The sequence below is a fragment of the Alternaria incomplexa genome, assembly GCF_024043165.1.
Source record: "Alternaria incomplexa strain BMP 0042 chromosome Unknown scaffold_15, whole genome shotgun sequence".
Lineage (NCBI taxonomy): Eukaryota > Fungi > Ascomycota > Dothideomycetes > Pleosporales > Pleosporaceae > Alternaria > Alternaria incomplexa.
In genome coordinates this window covers 237,518-253,820 of record NW_026249864.1, presented here as the reverse complement: position 1 = coordinate 253,820, position 16,303 = coordinate 237,518, and the positions used below count along the sequence as shown (strand labels likewise).

The 16,303-nt window shown below is 55.2% G+C and overlaps 8 protein-coding genes and 1 non-coding gene across 9 annotated transcripts; 5 read left to right on the top strand and 4 right to left on the bottom strand.

The window, feature by feature from the left end:
* Positions 1-87: 87 nt before the first annotated feature.
* On the top strand, positions 88-827 carry J4E90_009155 (uncharacterized protein; the record flags this gene model as incomplete). Its single annotated transcript, XM_051438675.1, has 2 exons — positions 88-303; positions 492-827. 2 exons carry the CDS (start codon positions 88-90, stop codon positions 825-827), a joined length of 552 nt encoding a protein of 183 aa, XP_051287338.1.
* A 387-nt stretch (positions 828-1,214) lies between these two features.
* Positions 1,215-1,925, bottom strand: J4E90_009154 (uncharacterized protein; the record flags this gene model as incomplete). The annotated part of the gene is made up of 1 exon (XM_051438674.1): positions 1,215-1,925. One exon carries the CDS (start codon positions 1,923-1,925, stop codon positions 1,215-1,217), a length of 711 nt encoding a protein of 236 aa, XP_051287337.1.
* Positions 1,926-2,299: 374 nt separating this feature from the next.
* On the top strand, positions 2,300-3,202 carry J4E90_009153 (uncharacterized protein; the record flags this gene model as incomplete). Its single annotated transcript, XM_051438673.1, has 1 exon — positions 2,300-3,202. The coding sequence occupies one exon, from the start codon at positions 2,300-2,302 to the stop codon at positions 3,200-3,202; it is 903 nt and encodes a 300-aa protein (XP_051287336.1).
* A 342-nt stretch (positions 3,203-3,544) lies between these two features.
* On the bottom strand, positions 3,545-7,337 carry J4E90_009152 (uncharacterized protein; the record flags this gene model as incomplete). The annotated part of the gene is made up of 6 exons (XM_051438672.1): positions 3,545-5,006; positions 5,060-6,191; positions 6,245-6,524; positions 6,709-7,061; positions 7,117-7,226; positions 7,273-7,337. 6 exons carry the CDS (start codon positions 7,335-7,337, stop codon positions 3,545-3,547), a joined length of 3,402 nt encoding a protein of 1,133 aa, XP_051287335.1.
* A 549-nt stretch (positions 7,338-7,886) lies between these two features.
* J4E90_009151 (uncharacterized protein) lies at positions 7,887-9,113 on the top strand (the record flags this gene model as incomplete). Its single annotated transcript, XM_051438671.1, has 2 exons — positions 7,887-8,013; positions 8,059-9,113. 2 exons carry the CDS (start codon positions 7,887-7,889, stop codon positions 9,111-9,113), a joined length of 1,182 nt encoding a protein of 393 aa, XP_051287334.1.
* A 1,122-nt stretch (positions 9,114-10,235) lies between these two features.
* Positions 10,236-10,325, top strand: J4E90_009150. The gene has a single exon. It is a non-coding gene; the product is annotated as a tRNA-Cys (tRNA).
* A 522-nt stretch (positions 10,326-10,847) lies between these two features.
* On the bottom strand, positions 10,848-11,975 carry J4E90_009149 (uncharacterized protein; the record flags this gene model as incomplete). The annotated part of the gene is made up of 4 exons (XM_051438670.1): positions 10,848-10,972; positions 11,028-11,346; positions 11,402-11,611; positions 11,688-11,975. The coding sequence occupies 4 exons, from the start codon at positions 11,973-11,975 to the stop codon at positions 10,848-10,850; spliced, it is 942 nt and encodes a 313-aa protein (XP_051287333.1).
* Positions 11,976-12,245: 270 nt separating this feature from the next.
* Positions 12,246-12,968, bottom strand: J4E90_009148 (uncharacterized protein; the record flags this gene model as incomplete). The annotated part of the gene is made up of 1 exon (XM_051438669.1): positions 12,246-12,968. The coding sequence occupies one exon, from the start codon at positions 12,966-12,968 to the stop codon at positions 12,246-12,248; it is 723 nt and encodes a 240-aa protein (XP_051287332.1).
* Positions 12,969-13,299: 331 nt separating this feature from the next.
* On the top strand, positions 13,300-15,827 carry J4E90_009147 (uncharacterized protein; the record flags this gene model as incomplete). Its single annotated transcript, XM_051438668.1, has 5 exons — positions 13,300-13,419; positions 13,474-13,576; positions 13,627-13,860; positions 13,914-15,018; positions 15,068-15,827. The coding sequence occupies 5 exons, from the start codon at positions 13,300-13,302 to the stop codon at positions 15,825-15,827; spliced, it is 2,322 nt and encodes a 773-aa protein (XP_051287331.1).
* Positions 15,828-16,303: the final 476 nt, after the last annotated feature.

The following is a 16,303-nucleotide window of genomic DNA, read 5'->3' as shown; positions in this document are numbered from 1 at the left end:
GTAATCCGCTCCGCAAAATCTCATGATGGCAGGCACGCCCGCAACGTACAATCATCACCATCGATTCACGCCTTCCCCTCCAGCACAATGGCAGCACCGGCATCCCGCGCGCTCAGGCGCTGTATCTACACCGCGAAGCAGTCCGCATACGTACGACCGACCGTTGGAGCCACACAGCAGAGGATACAGCGGAGATGGCAGTCAGATGCGGCAGCTCCCACAAATCCAAAGATTGCGACGATCGTGGATCAGATTAGTCAATTGACTCTGTTGGAGACTGCAGACTTGGTATCGACGTTAAAGGTACGGTGACATGCTACGGGGGTGGGAAGGCGACCATCGGAAGCCTGTAGTGGCACGCATACAATATGTAGAGCATGCCCGTCTTCACACCTGCATTGTGTTTAAGGGAGACAGGCCTGGCTTTAAACCGTTTCGCCACCGATGATAGATGCAGCGACGTTCACGTTGTCCCACTAACACTTCGCCAGACTCGTCTGAACATACCCGACATGCCTATGGGAGGATTTGTCGCTGGTCCCGGAGGAGGTGCAGGTCCCGCGGCCGCAGCCCCCGTCGAGGAAGAAGAGGCCGCGCCCGCCGCTCAAGAGAAGACACTTTTCAACCTCAAGCTCGAGAAATTCGACGCCGGCGCGAAACCCAAGGTGATCAAGGAGATCAAGGCCATGTTAGGCTTGAGTTTGGTGGACAGCAAGAAGTTCGTTGAGGGAGCACCGAAGATGATGAAGGAGGGTGTGCCAAAGGAGGAGGCGGAGAAGATTGTCGAGACGCTCAAGGCGCTGGGTGCTACAGTTGTCATGGAGTAGGGGCATGCTATAAGCGGCGAAGAGCAGGATCTGGGAGAGAAGGACGAATACTGTATCATAGCATTACGTTTGGGCGTGTACAGATATGTTTGGAATGACCATGGATGTATACAGTTTACTCAGAATTCCAACAACAATGTGGGCGTCATGAGACAAGCCCGTGGTATCTCTGCCCCAACGCCTAGGCCATGCTGTGGCAATGTCTGTCGCTCCCAATCAACGCCGTAAATGCAGATCAGCTACCGCCTGCCCACCATGCCAGGGACCATTTCCGACTGACACGGTCTTGGAACTTTGGCTACCCTCATCGTCGCTTGACTGTTCCTCGTTCGCAGCAGCTCTGGCCGCTTCCCATGCCTCAATCTTCTCTCGGTCTTTGTCAGGATTCTATCCGAACTCAATAACCTTCCTCCTCTCCTCGGCATCTTCCCTCGCGGTAACATAGTCGTCCTCGTTGATGTCGCTGGCCTCATCCCATAGCTTCTCCAGCTCCTCGTAGCCGTCTCCTGGCACCGCCCAGATACTCTCCCGCAACCTCTTGTGTCTCTCCCTGTCCTCCTCAATCCTCTGTTCAATCTGACGTTTGTCCATTCTTTGCCCTCCATTCCGACCGGCAGAAGCCGGAAAGCTGTCTTTGGGGTCGGAGGTATCTGTCGCCATGAAGGGATGCGCGACTTCTCTCGACTTCAGTACGGCCTCGAGTTCTTGGACAGTCTCCTTCATGAGGATGGACAGGTTCTCAAGCGTCTTGAGGACTTTGCGAACGACGCGGATGTTGGCGCCTTCTTCGCCTACGACACATTCTACGACAGCCAGTATGTCTCTTTGCAACATGCGGACGTAGCCCATTGCGCTCGTGTCGCCCGAGTTGTTGTCCCTGACGGCGTATTCGCAGAGGCATTCGATGAAGAACATGATGTTCGCGCGGGTGTTCATGTTGGTGCGTTCGAGTTGCTCGAGGATGCAGGAGTGGAGGTCTTCGTCCATTTCACGGTTCTTCAACGCGTAGAGAGCGGCCTTTTGGAGCGACGTGTGGGATGCGCTGAGGTGGGAGAGCAGCGTCGTGAAGCGTTGACGGACCTCGAACGGGTCGGCCATGGTGGAGCTCGGGCTTGCGCACGTCTTTGGCTACTATGGGCCCGGCGGTAGTCTTGGTGGTCTGGACGGCAAGGTCGTGTGGAGCGTCAGGCGGAGAGCTTGGGGAGGTGCGCGCATATCGTCGGCCATGGCCATAGCTCAAGATTTCTCCAAGCCAACCTTGGAACGTGGGGAAGGCGCCGATCTCGCGCTCCCGAAACGCAGCGGCCCTCGTCCTTCGCGTTTGCCCAACAGTGCCCACCAAGACGCCCACAGGACTCATCCACCATGGCGACCACACAAGAAGCCAAGCCTCTCACGTTGACTGTCCTCGGCTCTGGCACGTCGTCTGGCCCACCCCCCAACCACAGCCATCGCTAACAAGCCCAGGAACCATGGGCATCGCGATAATGGGCGGCGTCATGGCCTCGCTCGCTTCTGCCAGGACGAGAGCCTCGCTCGATCCCGCCTCTGCCTCTGCCTCTAAAGACGTGCCTAACCTCTCCAACTTCATCGCCTGCGACCAATGGGCCCCCGCCGAACAAAACGTCCGCAAAGCCCTCGGCCACTACAACTTCCCCTTGCAGACGCTCACAAACCAGAACCTCAAGGGCGTGCAGGAAGCTGACATCGTACTGCTGAGCTGCAAACCACATGGCTTCAAGACGATTCTGGGCGAGGAGGGCGTTGGGGAGGCGCTGAAGGGGAAGGTGCTGGTCAGCATCCTGGCAGGCGTGACGCGGGAGCAGATTGAAGCTTTCCTGTATCCCCATGGGCCGGCGAAGACAGAAAACGCTTGTCGCGTGGTGAGGGTCATGCCCAACACTGCGTCTTTCGTAGGAGAGTCCATGTCTGTGATCCAGACTTCGGACCCACCCCTCAGTGAGGCGCAGTACAAGCTCGTTGAGTTTGTCTTCAGCTCCATCGGTCGCGTTACGAACCTCCCTCCTGCGAACATGGATGCCGCGACCGCGCTGTGTGGCTCGGGTCCAGCTTTTTTCGCACTGATACTGGAGGCGGCGGCCGATGGTGCGGTTGCCATGGGCCTACCAAGAGCAGAGGCACAGATGATGGCTGCGCAGACCATGAGGGGAACCACTGGGCTCGTGCTAAACGGCGAGCATCCGGCGGTGCTGAAGGACAAAGTCTCAACGCCTGGTGGTTGCACCATCGGTGGGCTCATGTCTCTCGAGGAAGATGGCGTCAGGGGCGCCGTCGCAAAGGCAATTAGGGAAGCGACTGTCGTCGCATCGAGATTGGGTGGTGAGCAGAAGGAGTTTGTAAACCACAGGCGGTAAATATGTCGAAGCTTCAAACCCTGTGACGGCTTCGTCCCAACATCCCAGATTTCACAGAATAAACGATACCACAATTCCACAACGTATCCATCTCCGGACAAGAATTCTTAATTATCGTACCTAAGCCTACGCTGATTACTGCGTATACAGCATACATGTTCGTCCATATCTTCTGACTCATGTCTCAAAGGGTATAATACAGATAAGTAGAGAAAGGACCTCAGGTCTCCCCCAGCAGTTCCCCCAGATTGAGCATGTCACTGTCTCGTAGCCATATCGTGCCTTGTCATAGCCCAAAAGACCCGTCTGGAAACCGGTGCGCATATGGCCAAAAGAGCCATCTTACCGCCTTTCCCGCTCCCGCTCCATCATCTCGCGCTCGACATCGCCTTCAGTCCTCACACCACCACGTCTAGCCTTGGCGTTCTTACGCAGTCCCGCTGTAAAGAGGCTGGCAATGTTGTCGTCACCCGTCGCACCAGACTTCCTGCGCTTGTCACGATGCGCGGCGGGGCCTGTGGGAGGCTTGGCATCAGCTTTGGGGCCTGTGGGTACCGGAGCCTCGTCGTCAAAGTCGTCTCTGCTACGCTTACTCGAGAGCGTAGGGCGGGATGAAGGAGAGATGCGTGATTGAAGGGACTTGCTGGAGCTGGGTGGCTTCTCTACGCGTTCGCGACTATCTCGCTCTCGGGCGTTGCGCTCTCGCTCAGCGGCATAATGGTCTTGGAACGTTTCTTTGTCTTTGGATGAAGGGCCGGTTGGTATAGTCGATGTAGAAGTGGCGCTGGTTTTACGACGGTGATCCCTAGCTTCGCCGCTTCGGTCTTTGTTTCGATCAGCAGCCGGACCCTTGGGTGGCTGGAAAGCTCGTGGGCCGGTAGGAGGTTGGGCCGGTGGAGGCATGACCGCGTTCTTTGAGCGACCCTTGATGCTGAAGCCATTTGCCGAGGGCCCGGTTGGTGCGTTCAAGGGCGGAGACATAGCGCGTTTCTTCATCATCTGACCGACGACATCCTCTTCCCTCTCCAATTGAGATGGCTTGTCTTTGCGCTCATGATCATCGTACTCGCGTCGCTCGCGATCGCGATCTTTGCGACTACGGCGTGAAGAGCGGTGATTGTCGTCCCCATAATCACGCTCATCGTCTTCACTTTCACGATCGCGACGCCGCCTACGGTCCTTGTCCTTATCCTTGTCGCGGGAGCGATCCTTCTCGCGGTCGTAATCATAGTTGCGGTCTCGCTCTCGCTCTTTACGATCCTTGCGGTCTCGTTCACGTTCCTTGTCGCGTGAGCGGTCGCGCCCGCTCCTGTGCTTGCGTCGTGAACTGCCATCAGAATCCTTTTCGCCATTGCCGTACGCTTCTTCGTCTTCATATTTGTCTCCCTCACGAGGTGATCGGGAGCGATGGCGACGACGATGCTCCTTGCTCCGGTCGCGGTGGGACCGCGATGAACGGTGCTTGTCCTTGTCACGACGGCTGCTACGATACTTGGAGTCTGCCGATGCAGTTCGTGTACGGTCACCCCGACTGCCCTTCTCGTCGCGGTAACGATCATCATACTCCGGGTCACGGTCATCATAGCGTGACGATCGATGGTGCTTGCGGTCTTTGCGATCCTCGTATTCGTTGTTCAATGGCGAAACGGATCTACCGCGGTCATCGCGACGAGAATGACAGTCTGCAGAACGCGATCGGTCACGTTGCTCACTTCTGTCATCACCCTTCGTTCGTGATTGTGGTCGAGAAGGCGTGGGTGAGCGTTCCTTGACCCGCATACTCTCATCTCGGAGAGGTGACCGCCTGCGTCATTGTCAGCCACTGCTTGTACTTCATTCTCCATCAAATCTACTTACGATCGAACTCTACGCTGTGGGCTAGCAGCTGTCGCATCTTGAGCAGACGCGACGCTTTTGGGCGGTGGCGGGGCTGCATATCGCCCACCATGGGCACGACTCGAGAAACCAGTGTTGGGTCGACCTTCTCTCATCGCGCGTGGTCCAGTTGGCGCGCCTGCAACACCGACACCAATCGGTTCCGTTGGCTGACCTGTCAGAACTGTCGCTGCACCATAAGCCCCGTTATTGAAGCCGCCACGTGGACCATAGTTGCCATTGTATCCCATAATGTTCATGCTGGGGTCGAAGGCTGCATTCATGTGCTGATCCGGGAACTGATTCATCATTCCTTGAGGGTATGGCACACCAGGGCCCATCATAGACTGGTCGTACTCTCGCATGTCTGCATCGCCAGAGTCTACAGTTTGTATAGGCTTCAGACCGCCGTCTTGAGTCTCGCATTGTGGACCACCCCCTGCCTGGTTAGTGTCGTCGCCAGCAGCTTCGCTAGCATTGCCAGCACCAACCCCATCTGCTGAAGTCTGTGGTTCGAGCGATACTGGGATATCGTCGACGATGTCCTTACCTTCTTCAGTTGGATCTGCGGACGCCTTCGACTGCTCGCCCTCGGCCTTCACCTCAGGAGCAGGGTTGGCATTTCCGTCAGGCGACTGGTCGTCACGCTGTGTAGAACGAATCGGGTCAGTTTTTGGTTTCCAAGTTTGGCCGATTCCCGTGTATGGGTTCGGTAGCTTTCGTTGGTGGGTTGAACGTACGTTTTGCAAAGGACCGCCACGGCTGCCCGGACGACCAGGCGCATTCTGGCAACCCGGACCAAAGCCACCCTGGCTGCCATTCTTGTTGTTTCGCTGAGGATGTGCTCCTCCTTGATTGGCATGGAAACGATTGTGGTTCTGGTTTGGGAAATTATTCTTGGGAAACTGGTTCATCATCTCGGGATATGCTCCAGATTGATTAAAGCCACCCAGCTGATTGGGCCCGCTGAAGTTTCCATAGCCACTGCCCATACCATTCCATCCATTGCCATAGCCACCACCGTACTGCATCATGTTCATGGCAGACATGTCGTTCATGCCCAAGCCCATGTTCCCTCCAAAGTTGCCGTACATTCCGTTCATGTTGTTGAAATCTAGCAAGGCATTAGTCGCCTGCAAGGAAGGCAAGGTTATTCCAAAGACATACCCATAGGATTCATGCCGTTCCAGCCGCCGTTGGCCATGATATTAGGCATCCCGTTCCAAGCCATGCCATTGCTGAAGCCGCCCTGATTGGGGAAGCCGAAGCCCATCTGGCTTTGCACGCCGCTCATCGGCGGGTTGTTGCCAATCATGCCATTAGTTCCGTTGGAGGGTCTTTGCTCGTCGGTCGAGCTGTCGGCCGCTGAAGGTCCCGTGTTCTTGGTCACGCTCTGGGAGGCGGTGCTACCGCGCCGCTCAGTCTCCATCTCAGGAGAAGCATTTTCCTGATTTGGTCAGCAAGAGCGCGAGTGCAGTGGAAAGCATCTCCGGTCATTGGCACGTGTGGCAACCATGTTTTGCAATGCTTAGAGGCCCGACGATGTCTCTTCTGCTTGGTTTCTTCTTCTTCTGATTGTACAGTACCCGCATGCTCGCGCAAGAGCGAAATGAAAGACTTTCACAACCTACCTCCTTTGGTTGGGCCGCGGCCGAGCCGGCGCGCTGTCCAGCCTCTTCTGGGGCCTCGGCAGAACCAGCAGCTTGTTCAGCAGCACCGCCTTCTGCCTTGTGCGCATCCTCAACACTGTCTACGGGCTGCTCTGTACCATCACAGACCGGCGAGACCTCAGGCGCGGCCGGTGTCACCTCGACGGGCGGGGTGGCTGCCTGTGCCGCGGCCTTGGCCTCTTCCTTCTTCTTCTGTTTTTGTAGCCACACTCGCATCGTGTTACGCAGAGACTTGTTCGGTGTGCAAGAGTCGGCCTCGAGCGGTGAGTGGTCGCACGAGGGACACGCTGTCGGGAACTGGAGGTTTCCTTGACCTGGGCCGCGTTAGCGCCTGCGAGAATCTCCGGCAGCAGCATATGGTGTACGCACATGGTGAGCATATGGATTTAGCACAGCAGATCAGCTTGTATGAGTCGAACGCAAGCTCGTTACATAGGGCGCAGAAGAAGTTCTTCGGGAAGGCCGTCGTGGGGAGCGACCTGCTTACGTTAGTATGAGTTCAGAGCCTAGGCATTTCGCACGTACACAGCAAGCTCTCTCAGCTCGTCGGCGAGCGGCGCCGCCTTGGGATCGGTTGCGGGGTCGCCCATGGTAAGGCCCGACAAGTTCGCGACTTGGGGTCAGGCTGCCGTGTAAGAGTTGGAACCGATGTTTGCGCCAGACGTTACTCCATCAATGGGAAATGGCGGATGAGAGACAAGAAAAGATGGAAGCAAGACAACCCCTCGATGCAGGCGCAGGCAAGCAGGCAGGCTTGTTTGCAGGCGCGGACAGACGTGTTTGCGGAGTGACAGCTAAGTGAGTCGCGGAAGTTTTCTGGAAGTCGCGACCGACCGACGGGTCCGTGCGCAGCTCCGCTAATTTCCGTCACGTGCGAACCGCTCCGTGCCTCGTTCGAGCAAGTCAGTGTTTGGGTGTCGCTCCGCCTGATGTGACTCCGGCTTCACGTCTTCCAGAGGTTCGCAGGTTGCCCGGTCGAAGCTCAGGGAAAGCATGATCAATGCGGAACCGTTAGATGTGGCGCTAAGCGATTGTGGCTTAGCCGGACCCTTGTCAGCGTCATCGCTATTCCAGTCCTGAACGGTGTCGCTAGGCGTGCTCGTGGCTGAGATACTTTGTCCATCCTCTACTCTGTAAAGATGATACTGAGTCAAATTTCTTATCTGGACTGCATAGCTTTCCTCGTCTTTCTCGCTCCCCAATTGTTAGTCCAGATCGGGCTCCTGCCACTCTTGACATGGCTGATACCAGCTTTGCCATCTCTGGGTAAGCTACAACATGTCATGTACGTGGGCATACTAATACTCACAGCTCCCAAAGCCGTCGCCATACCGTACCAGTTCATTCGTGAACGCTTCTTCGTATCACATCAACATCGTGCCCCTTTCGTGCAGAAGGCAACGCCTTTCCAGGACTTGGTCATCCGTTTCGTTCGCTATGCATTCGCCAACATGCCCGCCTTTCTGGGGCGTGTCTTTTTTTCCAAAGCCGTGTCACTCCCTTTCTTGAGGTTTCGTATGCTGAGACACGGCATCGTCACCAGTCCTATCAGGTGGACTGAGATTAAAAGGCCAAACTTTAGAGGTGTATGGATAGTGCACAACCAGCAAGAGCAGCCAGATGTAATTGTATACTATTGTCATGGAGGTGGCTTTTCCATGGGGAGTAGTTTCTTCTATATGGAGTTTCTACTCGCTTGGGTTGCAATGCTCAAGAACGCTGGGTACAGCAATCCGGCTCTATTCGCTTTGGAATACACGCTCGTCCCAGACGCTACATACCCTACCCAACTCCACGAGACGGTCGCAGGCTACGAATACGTTCTATCGCTAGCTCAATCTTCAGTTCGTGTCGTCGTGGGTGGAGACTCTGCGGGCGCAACCCTCATCTTGAGCTTTCTGCTATACATGTCTGACCACACGGACTTGCGACATCAGAAACCTGGCCTTGCCATCATGATCAGCCCGTGGGTCACGATTCTATCGCGCGAAAATCGAAACACAGAATCCGACTATCTCAACAGTTCATCGTTGGAGCTATACGGCCGTCAATACATCGGCAGCAAGGTGTCAGCAGATGATCCAATCGTTTCACCCGGAACGTGCAGAGATTTGAATAAGTGGAGAGAGGCTAGTCCTGAACAAGGATGGTATTTCCTGTATGGTAGTGAAGAAGTGCTTGGGCCGGAGACAAGGCGCCTGATCAGCTTATTGGAAAAGACCGGAAAAGAGGTAGACAGCTGGGAAGAGCCGGGAGGTATTCATGCATGGCCTGTTGCAAGCTTATACCTTGGGGAGACGAGAGAGGCCAGACTGAGTGGTCTGAAGAGTATTGTAGAAGCGATCAAGAACAGGATACATTCATGAGACTGGAGGTGGTGGAACCCAGCCAAGACATACGATTCTTTGTCTGACGTAACCTTGCAATTAGTAAAGTCATTTCAGTTTCTTGCTATCGGTATTCACTGAGGGGGATAGCCTCGCTTTTGCGAAGGCTGTAGTGGTTCTGAACGAAAGCACACCTTGAGGATATCATTTGTGTTCAACACGCGTATCCAATCAGATGCCAAAACAGGGCAACTGCTATGCTGCATCCCAAGGTCGTTTCTTTAGTTGTAGTCTTACAAGACGTTGTGCACCAGAACACTACCGAGGTAATAAGCAGCCATCAACTGCGAACAAGATTGAAGTATCTACAGAGACGCAGCATAAGAGTTCTCATCACTTTCTTGGGCGTTTAGGCCCCACCCTTGCCGTTCGTTGTGCTGGTTGACTAATGGGTTTTCTTCAATGTACTTGTCCGGGGAAAAAGAATAGAAGCAATCTAAACGCACATTTCAACGTTGTTACTGCAGCTGCCTTCCAGCAATCAGTCCATCATCAAAGCCATCGCACTTGTGCCGAAAAATAGGTGCACCAAATCAAGATCTTACCGTATACCAAGGTGCTATAACGATAACTTGCCCGACCAAACCCAGGCTCTAATCCGAGGCAAAGACGGACCACATCCTTAGTCTGACAGTCCAATACGCGTTGGAATAGCTTAATATGCTTTCAAATGCAGGCAGAGGGTACGGCTACATTGAAATACCGTGACAACTATTTTTCTCCTAAGTGCAAAGCAACGACACCCGTTACATCGCATTGCCGGGTGCATCATAGGCGATGCATTAAAAAAAAGCCCAATCGTTTAGTATAAATCTCTCTGCGCCAGGATATGCCCTAGTTTATGTAACTAATGTAACTGCTTTGTAGAATGTCTGACCGAACATTTGTAGGTGGACGGTTTCCGGCAGAGTCAGCATGGCGGATGCTTGATACTGCTCTTGCGGAGCCAAGGTGCAAGGCAGGTGGCGTGCTAGCAAATGCATCGATGAGGACACCACGTGGGTGGGTTAGATGTGGGGGCTGTGGATAAGTCAATGATCAGGCATCAATTCAATAGGATATATTTTGACTATTTTTAGAATCATCTACATGATCTTCGATGGGCCGGTAACTCAGTGGTAGAGTGTAGGACTGCAGTTGAAACGAAATGCTACCTTCCCGAAGTCACCGGTTCGACTCCGGTTCGGCCCTTGACTCTTTTTGCTCGGCTATCTTTCTTTTTTGATACAGGTGCATTCGTCTCTCTGAGGCTATAAAAGCAACATATCTTGTTCTTAATGCATTTCCACGGAAGCATACGTCCGCCTTCTTTCTTCATTTTTTTTCAACATAGGCACTTGCTGTATTCTCTACTGAAAGGTCACAGAGACAGCTTTATGTATTTTAATGTGTACAGCGTATCGCACACATGAGTTTTAGTATCAAAGAGCACAGACCTGTACCCTAGAAAGAGAAGACAGGATGCATAGCGACAGCTCACTCACGAACGTGTTGCATCTACAGCGAAATGCTGTGTCCTTGTAATATGGGTATTCAGACAAGTAATCTACACACCTGCACACATGGCATAGTATAAGCCCCACTCACCGTATTCTTACAAAAGTATATATACATCTCTCCCTGCACCTGGTGTGACTCGCACGTCCTTGCCACGTTCTATAGCATGCAAGTCACACGAGCCACTCGCATCTCCAACCTTCAATGCGCATTCGTCTACTCCCATCTCGTCTCTTTCTTCAACGGCTTTTCCCAATCCTTGATGTGGTCTGAGATGACCTTCGCAGCCTGTTCCGCCGTGAAGTTGCGCCCGATGGCTTCGACAAAATCGCCTTCTGGGTCTGGTAGATCTGTTAGCCTATGTACGTGCAACCTGATCACAGTAAGACTACATACCCATCAAATAGAAGTAGATACTGTGATCAACCAGGTAGTCTTGACCAGGCTTGACGTCCTTGGGGGTGCTGAAGTACACCCGATACGCTTTACATGTATCCTTGATCTCCTCGTGAGTGCCTGTCAAGCCGATGAAGTCAGGATGGAACTCTGCCAGGTATTCCTTGAGCACCTTGGGGTTGTCGCGTGCAGGATCGCATGTGATCATAACGGGGAGGATGACGTTGCCGCATTCGGCGACGACTTTGTCGTACATGAGAGCCATTTTGTCGAGCTCGTCGGGGCAGATGTCGGGACAGTGAGTGAAACCAAAGTAGACCTACGACACTGTTGTTAGTGTAAATGCTCACACTAGGGCGAGGGCGATGTCGTACGAGGGAGTATTTGCCTAGCATATCCTCGTTGCTGAATGGCTGGCCGTTGTGGTCTTGGAGCTGGAATGGACCGCCTACTTTAGGCTTTCCGATACCCTTTGTTTGCTCGGCGATTCGCTTTCTTGCCATGCGCTCTTTCTCGTATGTGAAGTAGGCCCATAATCCTCCACCTGCTGCGACGAAGAGGATGGCTGCTGTGAGATTGAATGGCTATGAAGCGTTAGCCTTTGATCGGGCGTCTAAGTACTCCCATCTGGTACATAGCTCCTTGGATATCGAAACGTACCCCGCCCTTGTTCCTGGCCCGGATCTGATCTATTGTCTTGAGCTTGCTCCGTGGTGTCGATTGCGAAAAACCCCTTGTGTGTCCTTGGCAGCTACTTGCAGCGTTCCTTGGTCCAATGCGCGTTGTCTGTAATTCCCTCCGACACGTTGCGTTGCCCGCTGATGGTTTCCGCGACGATGCGACCGGACTCGATGTGCTAAAGGCGAATGTTCGATGCGTAACGCGCGCCGCTCGTGGACCTGAAATACTCCTCACAGCCGTGGCCATGCATTTCATTGGTGCAGCCATTGGGGTGTTGATGTTGGAGACTGTGTGACGCCGTGGTGTTGCGAAATGGTGCTGCGGCAGACTTTCGATGATTTGGGATGTGAACTGGCGCGCTCGGGCCAACCTCGAATGACATGTTGCTCCTCCGTACATCCAAGGTACACCACGTCACCACGAAAGTACAGATGGAGATCCATAAGCGGAGGTCCTAACGATTACTTGAGCCAGGGGTCACGTCAACAAATAAGAAAGTGCCTTTGGAAGGAGTGTAGCAGAGAACTGGTGGGATGTTTATTTGATACCGATAGCTTTGAGAAGCTCCTCTTTCTGCGTTGCCCCAATGGCTCCTTCTGTTTCGACGCCCTTGACGACATGGCTCATAGTCTCCATCTCTCTGACGCCGGCACCATGTGCAAAGTGCCAGAGCTCTGCTTCTTCATACCGTACCTGGAACGCTTGCCAGTTCTGTGCTTTTAGCGTGTTGACATGCTCTGTGACAGCTACGGAGGGGCCGGAGTAGACAAGCAAGCCAGGATATCCAGGCTTGGTGAGCCCAGACACGGGTGGCACTGAAGACGGAGGTGAGAGTGCAAGTTTGCGTTTGTTGGTATTGAGAAGGTGGTGCAGCCATACAATGACTGTCTTGGAGGTGTCTAGACTCTGGTCGGCCCCTGCGGTCGAGCCGCTGTGTGATTCAGCAGGAGCAGAATCGAGCATGTGCCGAAAGGCAGCGAGGATGGCATCGAGGGCCTCTTCGCCTTGGGCCAGCCCAAGCCCTGTGACGGCATATCTAATGCGCGTCCGCAGGTCGTGCTTGGCTGCGTCAGTCGCAGAGATGATGTCGGGCGACCCTGATGCCGGATACGACTCGGGCAAGCGAAGAAGGAGCGAGGCACGATCATCTTGGGAGAAGCTTAATTCCCGTGACTTGGGATGATAGTGCGTCTGGTGGGGATACATGGCATCTAGCAGCAGCAGCTCGGTTTCAAGGCGGGCGGCAGCGTCGTCTGCCATGGTGGATGCAGGCGGGTTGCCTGTGTTTGCAGGATCTACATGAAGGCCGGCGTGTGGGAGGCTGGACGGGCGCTGGTGGCTACAGTGAAACCAACACCAAAGAGCTTTCCCGATGCGGCTAGGAGCAGACGCGGAACGTCCGCGCTCCAACCACCTGGGCACCCAGAGACACAGGCAAACCATCCATCTGCCCTCCGCACCGCCAGCCCAGAGCCTCACCCGCATGCCCTGCCCTCCTCCCGCCAACATCACGACCCGTCACGTGCAGCCAGCACCCACGGACGCCCTACGCCTGCGCCTGTGTGCGGAATGAGCAGCGGCCCCAGCGACGATGAAGGCTGCTCCGCTCCTGGTGTCCTGGCACAACGAGAACGCGCCCATCTACTCGGCGCACTTTGAGCCCCACGGCAAGGGACGCCTGGCGACAGCGGGCGGCGACAACAACGTGCGGGTGCGGCAGTCCCTCCCCGCGAGCAGCATGGACTTGCGCTGACCTGTACAACAGCTCTGGAGCGTCGAGGCGCACGGCGAGGAGCGCACCGTCACCTACCTGTCGACGCTGGCCAAGCACACGCAGGCCGTCAACGTGGTGCGATGGTGTCCACGGGGTACGCCTCCTGCCCACGTGCAAGAGAGAGCAGCAACTGACGTGCCCTAGGCGAGATGCTCGCGAGCGCCGGCGACGACGGCAACGTGCTGCTCTGGGTCCCCGCCGAGAAGCAGGCGGCGCACAACTTGGACGAGGGCCTCGAAGACAAGGAGACGTGGCGAGTCAAGGCCATGTGCAGGTCCATAGGCTCCGAGATCTACGACCTGGCCTGGTCCCCTGACGGCGTCTTCTTCATCACAGGCAGCATGGACAACATTGCCCGCATCTACAACGCTCACACTGGTACGCCCCGTGCCCAGCCACCACGTCCCCGATAGCTGCTCAATCATGTCTAGGAAGCATCGTGCGGCAGATTGCCGAGCACAACCACTACGTCCAGGGCGTTGCCTGGGACCCCATGAACGAGTACATTGCAACCCAGTCGTCGGACCGCTCCGTCCACATCTACACCCTGAAGAACAAGGACGGCCACTTCTCGCTGGCCCAGCACAGCAAGGTCACCAAGATGGACCTGCCCGCCCGCCGCGTCTCTTCCAACAGCCCGGCGCCCCCAGACTTCGGCAGCCGCGCCTTTGCCGCTGATGCTGCCATAGCAATCGGCTCGCCCGTGCCGTCGATGCCCGGCACGCCCCAGTCGCTGGCCCTGCCCACGATGCATCCGCCGCCGACCTCGCACAGCCGTCGTTCGTCCTTCGGCTCCTCTCCATCCATGCGCCGCTCCGCCTCGCCCGCTCCGTCCATGCCCCTGCCCGCCGTCATGCCAAACTCCCCCAGCATTGGCACCATGGGCACCATGGGCCTCCGCAACGCGCCCCTCTACTTCAACGAGACCCTGACCTCCTTCTTCCGACGTCTTACATTTGCCCCGGACGGCAGCTTGTTGTTCACGCCGGCAGGCCAATACAAGGCCGTGCATGCGTCCGTTGCTGAAGCCAAGCAGACCGACGACATCACGAATACAGTCTACATATATACCCGGGCCGGCCTTAACAAGCCACCCGTCGCCTATCTGCCCGGCCACAAGAAGCCCTCGGTCGCCGTCCGTTGCTCGCCCGTCTACTATACCCTGCGCCAGTCTGCCCCACCCACCAGGCACATCACCATCGATACTTCAAATATGGACGATGAGATTCCTTCTCTGCCTGATCCAGTCATGCCCTCCAAGCCCCCTACCTCGCATTCATCCATGGACCCCCCGCCCATCACGAGTGCGCCTTCTCCCTCGCCTAGCCTATCAGCGCCGTCGCCCAAGCCCGCCGATGGCGAAGCATCCGCTCAATCCGGCCTGCCCCCCGGGCCTCCGTCTGCCTTTACACTGCCTTATCGCATGATGTATGCTGTCGCAACACAAGACGCTATCCACATCTACGATACGCAGCAACAGAAGCCCCTATGCATCGTCAGCAACTTGCACTTTGCTACCTTTACAGACATCACCTGGTACGTGCCGAGGCCCGCTTTGACTCCCAGTTCACTTACCATTCAATAGGTCAAATGACGGCTCCATGCTGCTGATGACCTCGTCGGATGGCTTTTGCTCATCCATCACATTTGCTCCTGGCGAACTAGGCGACAAGTACACGGGTCCTTTAGCTGTTCATAGCCGACCACAGCAGACACCTGCTGCCATCAACACCACGGGGGGGCACACATCAAACAACTCTACCCCGACTCCTACACCAACAAACGGAACCATGCCAGGCACCACAACGGCTACTGCACCACCAATGCAGAGGCAACCCTCTGCAGGCTTCCCGGCCTCTCCGAGCTCTTTTGTTCCCGCAAGGCCTGGAAGTCCCACAAGAAGCAATTCAGTATCCAGTATTGCTACTGCTTCATCCTTTGCGCCCGGTGCAGGTGACCAAAGCAACATGAACGCCCCAACGCCGGCTATGTCATCAGTGCCTAGTATTGCTGCTGCCAATTCTGGACCTGTACCGATGTGGACACCGCCTCTGACCCCAGCTCACGGCCAGGGCACGACGCACAGTGCAAGTAGCTCGGTCAGCGGGGTACCAAGCACTGCCCATGTTGGGCGAAGAGAAAGCGAAATGAGCGAGTCAGACCGCGACGATGCATCTTCGACTTCCAAGAAACGAGATTTGTATGCTATGCCGGAAGTTGATGCAGATGCGCGAGAGAGTAAGCGACGAAGGATTACACCAACACCGGTCACGATGGTCGCGGAAGGCGACAGTGCTATTGCCAGCACCGAAGAGAGTACTCCGACACAAACACCCGGGCAGTAGGAACTATTACATGGGATCCTCTTGTTTCCGATGCATTTCATCATTGTGTACATCTTGTCTTCAGCAAGGCGTTTAGGATACCAGGGCTATATTTACGGCGATATCATGTACAGATTCCTTTCTTTCCTTGCTAATGCTGTAATAGTGGGGCGCCATCACGATTATACCAAAATTCCCACTGCGCGAAGGCGCATGTAGTCGTACTCCACAATACAGATTATAGTCAAGTCAAATACATATACATTGCAGATGGAAAGACCTGAACTCATCTCCCTAGGTGGCCCAGTTGGTATTGCAGATTTCACGCCACTGAGGCCATCTCCGTGCTCAGAGACGTTGCGCGCAACTCGAGAATGGTCGACTGCCGATTCGACGGAACGTTCTTGTGCTCGTTCGCACCTTCCCACGTTGGTATCGCCCGTATCACAACCCAAGGATTTCCAAGAGCGATCGCCTTAGCTTATACCCCTGTCACG